Below are 12,292 nucleotides of genomic sequence, written 5' to 3'. Positions count from 1 at the left end.
TACTCCTCCTCCACAAAGGTCAAAATTTTGAATACCCATGAAGCACATAAAAACGAAGTTAATGTATGATTCCATTCACTCACTTGCCACATCTTAATATTTCTATCAACACAAGATCTGTTATAACGATGGTAGAGATGGGACTATTTCTTCTGGTACCTCCCTCACAGACGGTCAAATTTCTGAATAACCAAAACAGTTATAAAATCCGAAATAAGCATCCAGTTCTTTTTATATTTCACACATCACATTATTTCCACTAACAGAAGATCAGCTTTGAAGATGGGATATATCGGCCCACTTCTTCTAGTACCTCCCCCACAAAGGGTCAAAATTTTAAACATCCATGAAGTTTGTAAAACCTGAAGTTAAAATCCGATTCAATTCAGACTTGGTACATCTCAATATTTCCATCAACACAAGATATGTTATAAAGAACAAGATATTCCAACTCTAGTCTTAAAATGGAATTTGTTTTAAAAATATAAACTTTAATGTAATAATAATTTTTTTTATCGTAGTCTAAATAAAAACAATTAAATTACATTCCAACAATATTTATATAAAATTTTTATTATTTAATCCCGTTTTCAAACAGTTATTTCAAAATGTATATAATTTTTGTTCGATTTCAAGAATGCCTTTTGTATGTTAACATTCACCGCGAGATCGATGATATTAGTGCTGCTGAAATAGTCCAGTGTTACCACATTGGCCGTTTTACCCCACGGTCCACGCAGCCAATTAGATATTTTGGAATTTATGTGCAATGCGCGCTCTTTGGATGTTTGCAACTTGCCGGCATTCTAGAATTGCAAAAAAAGAATGGTATTATTTTAAAAAAGGTTTGGTATATTTTTTTTTTGCTCTCTATTAATCGTTACCAATGATTGTTCCATGCTTTTGATGGCATTAAATGTCCAACCTTCATCCTGTACGGGCGATGATTTCTTCTTGCTGAACAGCAGACGCATGTAGTCCAGAGCCTCCGAGGTATTCATGAAACCGGTTGAAAAACGTTTCCATGGCTGACATAAAATGGGTGATTCTGAGAAGCCAAACAAAAATTAAATTAACAAGTAAAAAAGCTGTAAGTTCGGCCCTGCCGAACTTTTAATACCCTCCACCATTTGGTACAAAATTTGGCAATTTCCAAAAAAAAAAAAAAAAAAAAAAAAAAAATGAATAAATAAAATCCGTTTAAAATTCTGTTAAAATCTTAAAAATACCGAATGACTTTACGACGACGTAGACCAGCATAGGCAAATTTTGTCATAAGTTATTACAATATTTAAATGCGAAACTTGAAGAAAAATCTGTTTATAATGTAGCTAAAATCATCAAAATACTTAATATAGGGGGTACCGTTATATGGTGGCTATACGAAGGCGTGGACCTGCACAGACAATTTTCTGGCATGGGCTGAAGTATCCATTACGAACTTCACATGCGAAATTTGAAACAATTCCGGTGAATAATGTCGCTAAAATCATCAAAATACCGAATATCGGGAGGTACCGTTATATGGGGGCTATATGATAACTTGGACGTACATGGCCCGTTTACGAACTTAACCTGCCTACTGGCAAAATTTACATGTGTGCAAAATTTTAGCCTTCTATCTCAATTTGTTCGATAGATAGCGTGATTACAACAGACAGACGGACAGACAGACGGACATCGCTAAATCGTCTTAGAATTTTACGCTGATCAAGAATATATATACTTTGTTGGGTTTGACATGAGTATTTCGAGGAGTTACAAACGGAATGACAAAATGAATATACCCTCCATAGTATGGTGGAGGGTATAAAAATCGAACTTTTGTTGCAAACCTCTGCAAGAGTTTACCATTTGCCGGATGCTGCAACTCATCCATGGGATACAATACAATAATAGTCCTATTTGTAGTTGCAATCTCATCAATGGTCAGATTAGCGCATGGAATATTGGTGTCATTGTGCATGTAAACATAGGATCCCAATTCCCGGGAAATCATTGTAAATAACTCCATGTGCAAATCGGGACGTTGATAGAAACCTAACAAAATATTTTCATGGATTACTTAACTCCTTCAAATTTTTCTACTTTTCCTTACCAATGGGAAATGAGCTAAAATCCAAGATGACAATTTCCCCCGTTAGGGTCACAAATTTCCGAACATCTTTCAAAATGTAACGCAGTTGATTGATGAACATATTCTCGTTGACTATCCAAAACTTGTCGGGATCACTTGCATCTCTTTCTCGTTGAACGCTAGTTATAGGGAAATTAAAAAAAAAAAAACATTAAATGGAACTAGGTTAATGTTATTTGAATAGATTTACCCAACGCTTAAATCCAAATATCGTATCCCAAAGACCAGTTGTGACCATATATCGAAATATTGAGATATAGCATGTTCCTTTATTAGCATTGATTTGGTCGCACCATAGTTTGTTAGATAAGCCCCGGAGGCATGAGTACCTGCGAAAAAATTATGAAACACAAAACATTAATATATTTCCGGGAATTAATTTTTAACCGATATGGATTTTTTTCAGAAGGCACGTTGGCGGAGAGCTTCAAAGGCAAAGCTCAAAGGTGAAGTTCTCTAAAAAAGGTTGCCATGAAGTTCATACAAAATTCGAATTATTGCAACTATAATTCGAATTATTTTAGTTAAAACTCGAATTAACAATTTTAAGTCGAATTATTGCGTTTGTAATTCGAATTATTTCAATCGTAACTCGAATCGCTGACTTATTTCGCAAGTTATGATGTATTATGTGAAGTATTGAAAATTGAGACCCCTTGTGGGTGAGGTATCAGAAGGGTCTCGCAGATATATGTATATTATCTTCACAACAGAACTTGTGTTACCAAAAATGTGAGTATGTGTGAAATTTGAAAAGAGTTAAGTGTTTTGTTTTTTTTTTAATTTTCAATCCTATGTGGCGAAAGAACCAGAAGAAATGGTCCGATCTCTACCAGAAATATAAATATTCAGATGTGCCAAATCTGAATGGAATCGAATGTTAATTTCACGTTCTAGGAACTTCAAGGATATTTAAAATTTTGAGGGAGGTATCAGGAGGAGTAGAGCAATATATCTCATCTTCTCAGCAGATCTTGTGGTAGTAGAAATAATGGAATGTGTAAAATATGAAGAGAATCGGATGCTTATTTCGGATTTTATGATCGTTTTGGTTATTGAAAATGTTGACCCTTTGGGGAGATACTAGAAAGAGTGAACCGAAATATTCCATCCTCACACTAGACCTTGGGTTAATAAAATTATTGTGATGTGTGTAATTTAAAGACAATCCGGCTCTTACATCACATTTTATAAGAGTTATAATTATTCAAAACTTTGCCCCTTTTTGGGGGAGGTACTTGATGGATTGGACCGATATTGTTCATTTTCTCAACAGAGCCAGCACTGATGCAAATATTAAGATTTGCAAAGTTAGAGCAAAATCGGATTATCCTCTCTTTCTGTGTTTTTTTTTTTTTTTTTTTTTGAAAAATTTACCTCTTTGCCCATCTCCGAACACGATCTTAGATTGATAATAATATTGCGATATACCAAGTTTGGATCGGATACTCCCTCCCATAGTTATCGTGCGCACCAGCTGAGAGACAGCGGATGGACATCTCTAGATCGACTTCAAAATTCTTGAAACGCATTTGGTTCAAAGAGACCTAGGGTATAAAACAGTTATTTCGATAAGGAACGTTTTTGGTAATATCAAATGATATATACCCTCTCTAACCATATGGCTGTGGGTATAATCATTTGAATTACAACTTAGAAAGGAGTAGCCATGTGTAGAGTAATCAAAACACCTTTACTTTTGACAATACCTTTCTGAATCAACCATGCATTCATTGTTTAAAATTTTCATTATCAAGTCGAAATACCTTGACTTGGCCGTTGTATAAAAATTATCACGGATAGCTTGCCCCCAGTTCAATTTACATAACTTTTTTTAAATCATAAACGATTTTGGACAGCATTTACACCCAGTTGACATAGGGTCACTTTTACCCTCTCCAAACCTGCTACACTTTATAAATTTCTTTTCTCATAAATTCTAGTTTTGTATCATTTACAAATGCTCCCTACTTTTCAAACCCCATTAACGAACATTCCGAAAGAATGGCAACTCTGTTGCTCTCATTACGTTAGTTCTAACACGAATTTCTTACCGTTTAGTTCAGTGTGAAGTGTAAAAATCTGTTGTGGAAAAAAGGCAATTAAGCAATGCTTAATTATTATAAATTTAAAAAAATAGTGTTTCTCAGTATACCGATGCTTAAAATTCAAAGAAATTTCAAAAATATATTCGATAATAACGAAGAAAACATTGTTTAAAAAATGTGAAAAAACAGCTTGTTTCATCCCATTGTCTCAAATCACGGTTGCAGTTATTGTTATTGTAAATGGCTCTCATTGAGCAAATGCATGCAAGAGAACAAGGAGAACAAAAATGAGTGTTGATCTCCGTGTCATATTGATTATTATGTGAATGTGCGCGTTATAATTAGATAATTTTAGTGAATGGAAAAGGCGATAGTTTGAAGGCGCAGGAAGGAAATACATATAATGGGTAAGTGGTATTTTTAGCTTTCAATTTTTTTATTGAGTTTATGAGTCCAGCTAAGAGCGACATTTTATGGAGCAACTTGCTATGTTCGAATCATTTTGAATTTTTTATCACAGATAAGTATTTTTACCTCGATTACGACTAAGTTATTATTTCAAGGGGTAAATACCCACTACTTCGACCCGAAAGTTCAGATACAAAACCCGGGTTTAACCGGTTCTTCGAACTGATTTATACAATATGGGTATCATTTGAATGCTTATGGAACTACCTACCTAAACATTTAATATACGATGGTCTTATTCTAAGCGGTGTGGTAGCAATACAAGAAAGTTGGTATATATGTGTATCCAAACCTAAAAAATGCGCTGTTCCAGAACCTGCAAGAATCTACTATTTTTGAATTTATTTCCGATATCATAAAGCGAAAATTGATTATCGTAGTCAATATTTTAATTTTCTTGCAGTTCTAGAACAGACCAAAAAACACTCAAAATGTCAGAATGGTGTAAAAGTTCTATATACCAGTTCTATATGCCTTTCTAAAATATGTGAATTTCTGCTAGTAGTTCATTTTTATATCTTTTGTAAGTAATCGGCCTTTGGCTGGGCCTTGAGATTTTATGCTTTTGAAATTTTGCACAAGGATCAGCCTTTTTGCGTAGGCATGTTTAAGTTTTTGGAAAGTCTGGAAATTCGTACATCCTGTAGTACGAATTTACAAAAACCCAGAAAAGTACTCACTATGGTACATGTGAAAAAAAATGAATGATTAAAATGCAGGATATATGTACCAAAGAGTTTTTTGAAATTCGCACTGAAAGGTCACTTCTAAAAATATTATGTGAACGGACAAGGTCGAAATTCGGTATGAGAATCAAGGTTGGAGAGTAGTTTGATATCTGAAATATGTACTAAGTTGCTAGCTGTATCAAATAGTACTAAATTTTAAACAGTTTGGTTTAGAGTGAACGTTTTTAATTGGAATTTTGTATTGGGGTCCTGTTGGTCGTAAATTTGTTATAAGGAGGTGGTTTTGGTAATGTGCACTACAAGTGCACTTAAATAGTACCATATTTGGTCAAATTTGGTATTGGATGAACAGATAGAGCTTGAAATCTGAAATTTGGTATTAAGGTATGGATGTGTTTTGGGAAATGGATGTGTTTTCGGGAATGTGTACTATAATTGTACAAAAAGTACTGAATGGTACCATATATGGTAGAGATAAAATTCTGAAATATGATATTCATCTCACTGTTGGTATCTGTTTTTGAGATTCGGCGTTGGTTTGGAAATGCATCCGATATTTGTGCAAAAATTTCTAAATGGTACTTTAAGTGGTATTAGTTAGGGTTGGAATCCTCAAACTTGATATTGGGATATCTGTTGGTGTCCGGAATTCAAATTTTAGGGTGGTTTTGGACATGTGTACCATAATTGTTCGAAATGTTCTGATTGGTACTATATCTGGTAATGGGTGAAGGAATAGAGCAGACATTTAATATTTAGATCAGTGAAGGTGTCTGCATTTGAGATATGGTATTGGTTTGAAATTGCGTCCTGTATTTGTACGAAAAGTACTTAATGGTACTAGATTTGGTATTGGGTGAAAAGATAGGAAAGGAAATTTTATATAGATGTCACTGTTGGTGTCTGTGGTTAAGATATGGAGGTGAAATGTGTACTATACTTGTTTAAAAAGTACTAAGTGGTACTAAATTTGGCATTGGGTGAAGGAATAGGGCTGAAATCCTAAAATTTCATAATAATGTCTCTGTTGGTATCTGGAATTGAGATGTGGAGGTGGTTTTGAATGTGCGTGCTATATTTGAACGAAAACTACTAAATGGTGTTAAAATTGGTAGTGGTTGAAGAAATAGGGTTGAAATCCTGAAATTTAAAATTGACGTATTTGTTAGTATCTGACATTGAGATATGGAGGTGGTTATAAATATTGTACGAAAAGTACTAAATTCGGTATTGGTGTCCGGAATTCAAATTTTAGGGTCGTTTTGGACATGTGTACCATAATTGTTCGAAATGTACTGATTGGTACTATATTTGGTATTGGTTGAAGGAATAGAGCAGAATTTATATTTAGATCAGTGATGGTATCTGCATTTGAGATATGCTGGTGGTTTGGAAATGCGTCCTATATTTGAACGAGAAGTACCAAATGGTATTCAATTTGGTATTGGTTGATGGAATAGGGCTGAAATCCTGAAATTTGATATTGAGGTCTCTATTGGTATGGAGGTGATTTTGGAAATGCGTCCTATAATTGTACTCATTTTGATAATGGGGGAAATTAAAGAGCTAAAATCATGAAATTTGATATTAAGGTCACTGTTGGTATCTAAGATTGAGATATGGAGATTGTTTGAAAATCCGTATTATACTTGTTCTGAAAGTACTAAATGGTACTAATTCTGGATCACTGTTGCTGTCCAGGATGGAGAGATGTAGATTGTCTTGGATGTGGTTACTAAATGATACTTAATTTGGTATTGGGTGAAGGAATGTAACTTGATTCCTGAAATTGGATATTGTTAGTTTTTAGTTTATATATGGAGGTATTGAATTTATTTGGACAGAAACATTGGACGTGGGTTATTGAGCAATGGTTTTACAAATATTCTCCTCGAAAGAAAGAAAGATTTTGAAGACTTTTTGGTGCCGAAGACGAACCAAGCTGCTGTTTTACTTGCTAATATTTATTAATTCCTGCCGTTTAGGTAAAATGACTGGTTATTCTTAACATTCACATTTTTATCTAATGATTTCTTGAAAATACGTATTCAAAAAGTGTATTTGTAAAAATATCTTCTTTAAACAGCCATAATTCCGGTTCAAATTAAGTTTTTAACCACTTTGTTGGAAAAAGGGGATTAAAAAGACCAGTGTCTCGAGAAATAAATAATCGATATTTGCAAAACTGCTGAAAGTTTCATTAATTATTGTTATATTATTATTTATAGCAAAAAATAAATCGACTAACAGCATGTAGCTGCCGGCAAACCCAATTGATGCGTTCGAACTTGTTTCTCTACCTATCATTATTCTCATAAATAATTTTATAAAATTTCTTCTCCACTTACCCGGTATGAATAAATCTTTCAATTGCATTTGTCCCATATCCTCATGACTTCTCATCCAATTCGGATAGATTTTAAGGCATTCCACACTCAAAAGCTCACTGCCACGAAAACTGGCCACATAATAATCCAAACATTTCATTTTCGTATAATGTTCGACATTTTCGGGATTATCGTTACGATTCCAGCCCGGGGGGAAACGTAATTTTCCAACTTTTCGTTTGACGGCCATGCGATGAATACCGTCACTGACATTCTGTATACGTATATAGGGATGCAGCAGAATTGATGAGGGCTCTTCTGTGTAAATGCCATACCATTCGGGACGTACAAAACAGTCGGAGGCCCAGTTAAGGGTTAACGACGATTCCTGATAGGTTTTGCCATCCAAGCCAATCGTTAGGTAAATGGGACAGGCTGGGACGGAAATGAAAATTTTGTTTTTTTTTTATGTTTTGCTTTACAATCTCTATTGATTCGGTGCTATTAAAACCGCCTACCTTTAATGCTGATGCCAATTAGAAGCGGCATTATGAGACCAAGTTTTATTGAATTCATTTTCCTCGAAATCAAACGAAACACATGCAATCTTCCAAAAATCTTCTTTTTCCACCGGCTTTCGTTTTGCGACTGTCATAAAAACGCTGACAAATAGCTTACTGCTCTCAGTACACAAGACAGATTATTCTATTAAAATTAATTTAGTTGTGGACACATTTGTCATACAGGGTGTTGCGGGCTTACAATTTGACAATGATGGAATAATTGCTATGACAATGTGACATAGGGAAGGAGGGTAGGCAAGAGGAACATTTGTAAATTGCAGTTGGTTTGCGGACTATAAATAAAACAGCGGCATTATAATCTCCTGGAAGAGAGGGCATATAGATTTTATCATTCCTTTTTCGTCCCCCTTCGCACAAAAAATGGATCGTCGGAGACCCCATAGAGTACATATAATCATTATCTGCATAGAATTCTAAGTCGATGTAGCCATATTCGTTAGGTATTGTAAATATTGACTCCTGGTATTTTGAAGGATCTTTGTGTGTAACCCCCCAATAATCGGATCCTCCAAGTTTTAGAACTTTAGGCAATGTTTTCGAAGTCCAAATCAAGGAATTCTCTTAATCATTTGTGGGTACCAGAAAGGGTGGGATAATTACAGGGTGAGATGAAAAAACTGCAACCAACTTCAAACTGCTGTCATTTCTAAGCCACTCGTCCGACAGCTGTTAGAATTATTCCAGTGACAGCTCATTGTATTGTTTACAAGCGTACAAAAGCATTTTGGTGAGAATTTTCTAGAAAAAAAAATTATTCATGATGGAAATGAAGTGCCCGAAAAATGGCTCGTAAGCTGAACATATCGCAATATTCCATTCGGCAAATATTGAAAAACGAGCACGGGGTAAAGCCATTGAAATTCCAAAAAGTGCAAGAACTTACACCGCAAAAGAAAGAAAATAGACTCAAAAGAGCTAAAGAGTTGCTGCGCTTCGACCGTGGCACAGAATAAATGCCGAATATTATCGCGAAAATATTCTGGAGGGTGTATTAAAAACTTGGGCACGCAAATATTTTGGCCGCAGACCTTGGACATTCCAACATGACTCACCATCCACTCAGCGCGCCCCACACAAGAATGGTTACAAAATGAGGTTCCTCGCTTCATTTCAAGCGCACAATGGCCACCAAAATCTCCGGATACCAATTCGTTGAAATATTGTGTCTGGAGTATTTTGTAAAGCAAGGTTGGCTCTAAAAAATACCAAAGGTTCGACCACAAGCGATTCGCCTGGAATGGGCCAAAATACTGCAGAGTAACATTCGGGCAGCGTGTGACGGTTTCATTGGCCGTTTGAAGGGCATAATTCGTGCCAAAGGTGACCAATTCGAACAAACCTAAACTTATTCTAAAATTTGATGCTATTTCCGACATTTTTGCTTTCATTCAATAAAATTTAAAGAAAAATTTACACATTATGGCGTTTGACTTTGTTGCAGTTTTTTCATCTCACCCTGAATTATCACACTTCATCTAATTTTCCAATATGGTAGAAAATCGAATGATTTCGTTTAGAAGATCTGTACCAAAAATGTATCCTCAAACTGCAAATGTTGTAAAACCTTTAGGAACGTACCCAGAAATGCAGTTCTAAACCATTTCGGGGCTCCATCTACCTGGGAAATGGGCAAAAAATATTGAAAAAGGAGTTATTTGGGATGTGCTCTGAGGCTGCTCCCACCCTGGCCACCTCGTTGATATGCCTTTTCCCCCACCTTTATCCCTTATATATAAGAACCATCAATTTTATATAAAATAAGTCAAACCCAATTTTTGTTTGTTTTAATTTTTTCATATTTGTTGTTTTTGTTGTTTTTTAATTGAAATTATATAGTTAATAAAAAATATATATATTAAATAAATTAATTAAATTATTGTGTAACAAATAGCAGTCTTATGTGTTGCATACAATTTGTGTTAGCAGCATTACAATGATGGGGGGGGTTGGTTTAGAAGGAAACAGATGAAGGTTAATCATGTTATGGTCGGATTGGGTTATAAACACTTGTTAGTGTAGTAGTGATCAGTGTCAGTTGTATTGGTTCTATTTTGCTATAAATATCTATGTTAAATGTACATACAACACATCCTTTTTTAAATAAAAATATAAAACAAGTATTTAAAAAATAAAAAAAAAAAAAAAACAATAAAAACATAAACGTTTTCACACTCTCTCCCTCTCTTTCTTAACTTTAAATAAAATAACTTAGCAATAAAACATTAACTGGGATGTCATTTTTTGTATGTCTTTTTTGTGGTAAGAAATTTTAGTTGTTGTTGTTTTTTCATAAATAATTAATACTTTACAATTGGAATTCGAAGCAAAAGGGGGGAAAATATTGGACGAAAAATTGATTAAAGATCGGGATCGAAATTTTTCATGAAGAGCATAGCTTTTGAGATTAATCAGATAAACTTTCTAAAGGTTTTCTATAAATAGACGGTCTTCCAATGCCTGCTATAGATCGAAGATCTTGCACAGGTCTTCCATAGATAGGAGACCTTCGAAAGTTCTTACACAAATAGAAGAATTATCAAAGATCTGCTACAAATATAAAACCTTCCGCAGTTCTTCTGCAGATATAAAACCTTTCACAGGTCTTTTACAGATATAAAGTTTTCTAAAAATAGATAGAAGACCTCCCACAGGTCTTCTATAGACAGAAGACCTTCCACATGCATTCCGCAGATATAATACCTTTCACAGAGTTTCTATGGATAGGAGAAATTCCACAGGTCTTCTATAGATGGAGGACCTTCCAAAGGTCTTTTACAGATATATGAGCTTCCACAGGTTTTTTATAGCCTTCTAAACGTCTTCTATAAATAGGTCTTCCAAGATATATAGATAGATAGGACGACTTCAAAAGGTATTCCACAAATAGAAGAATTTTTAAAGGTCTACAACAAATAGAAAAGCTCCTGCAGATCTTCTACAGATATAAGACCTGTCACAGGTCTTTTACATATATATGGTTTTCTAAATAGAGAAGAACTTCCAGGAGACCTTTAAAAGGTATTCTTTAGATAGAATACTTCCTACAATTCTTCTATAGATAGAAGACCTCGACATGCCTTCTGCAGATATAATACCTTCCAAAGAATTTCTATGGATAGGAGACCTTCCACAGGTCTTCTATAGATAGAGGAACTTCCAAAGGTCTTTTACAGATATATGACCTTCCACAGGTTTTCTACAGATAGATCTTCCACAGGTCTTCTACAAATATAAGTCCTCCCACGGTTATTTTACAAATACAACACCTTACTAAGGTCTTCTATATATAGAAGACCTTACGGTCTTATATAGATAGAAGGCCATTCACAGTTCTTCTATACATAGAAGACCTTCCACAGGTCTTTTATAGATAGAAGATCTGTTACAGTTATATGAAGGACAAAATACCTCTCACAGATCTTCTATGTTCAAAATATTTTCCTTTAAGGATTGTAGTCCTAGAGCGGGTCTGTTTTTCTAAGTCTATTAGAAAATCTGGCGATTTTCCCATTACTTATCAAAGCCGTTTTAAATTAGGCAAGTCTATTTAAACTATTTCTTAGGATCAAAAGCTCTTCTTCCTCAATTTCTCTCTCTCTCTCTTTTTCTTTTTCCATAACATCTTAATTTTTAAACACCGACATCTCCAAAACAATAGCTTCGAATTCCAATCCACTCTAAGCTCTTATACTTAAAACTAAACTATTATTTACAATTTTACAACTTAAGTCCACTAGCGTCTTATCCATCTAACATCTCGCCCTCTTAAATTAGAAATACTCCTAAAAATTAATTTGAACTTTTACGAAACTTAAAAAATAGCCATGCCACAAAATTGGCAAATATTTACAAAAAATATACAAATTAAAAAAAATATTCAATATCTTTGATTTGTTGTTGTTATAAGTTATGGGGATTTGTTTTGTTGTTGTTGTTTGTTTTGAAGCTTTTGGTTACATAGAAGAGATTTACGTTTAAGCTTTTCTTTTGTTTATTTTTGGCCAGCATTCAACACCTTTGTTTGTCCAGCAGCAATGGC

The 12,292-nt window shown here is 34.4% G+C and overlaps 2 protein-coding genes across 5 annotated transcripts in view; one reads left to right on the top strand and one right to left on the bottom strand.

Annotated features, from left to right (window-relative positions):
• Positions 1-541: 541 nt before the first annotated feature.
• On the bottom strand, positions 542-8,347 carry LOC101891626 (uncharacterized). The gene is made up of 7 exons (XM_005178692.4): positions 8,188-8,347; positions 7,691-8,104; positions 2,328-2,466; positions 2,099-2,256; positions 1,852-2,040; positions 885-1,048; positions 542-806 (listed from the first exon to the last, which is right to left on the bottom strand). Exons 1-7 carry the CDS (start codon positions 8,243-8,245, stop codon positions 591-593), a joined length of 1,338 nt encoding a protein of 445 aa, XP_005178749.1. The 5' UTR covers positions 8,246-8,347; the 3' UTR covers positions 542-590.
• LOC131804467 (protein sidekick-like) overlaps positions 4,162-12,292 on the top strand; it is a 360,538-nt gene continuing 352,407 nt past the window's right edge. For all 4 annotated transcript variants that reach the window (XM_059127399.1, XM_059127397.1, XM_059127398.1 and 1 more), the window contains exon 1: positions 4,162-4,592. The gene's annotated coding sequence lies outside the window, so the exon portion shown is untranslated. The remainder of the gene's footprint in view (positions 4,593-12,292) is intronic.

This window comes from Musca domestica, unplaced genomic scaffold, assembly GCF_030504385.1.
Source record: "Musca domestica strain aabys unplaced genomic scaffold, Musca_domestica.polishedcontigs.V.1.1 45, whole genome shotgun sequence".
NCBI classification, from domain to species: Eukaryota; Metazoa; Arthropoda; class Insecta; order Diptera; family Muscidae; genus Musca; species Musca domestica.
This window is presented reverse-complemented; position numbering and strand designations above follow the sequence as displayed.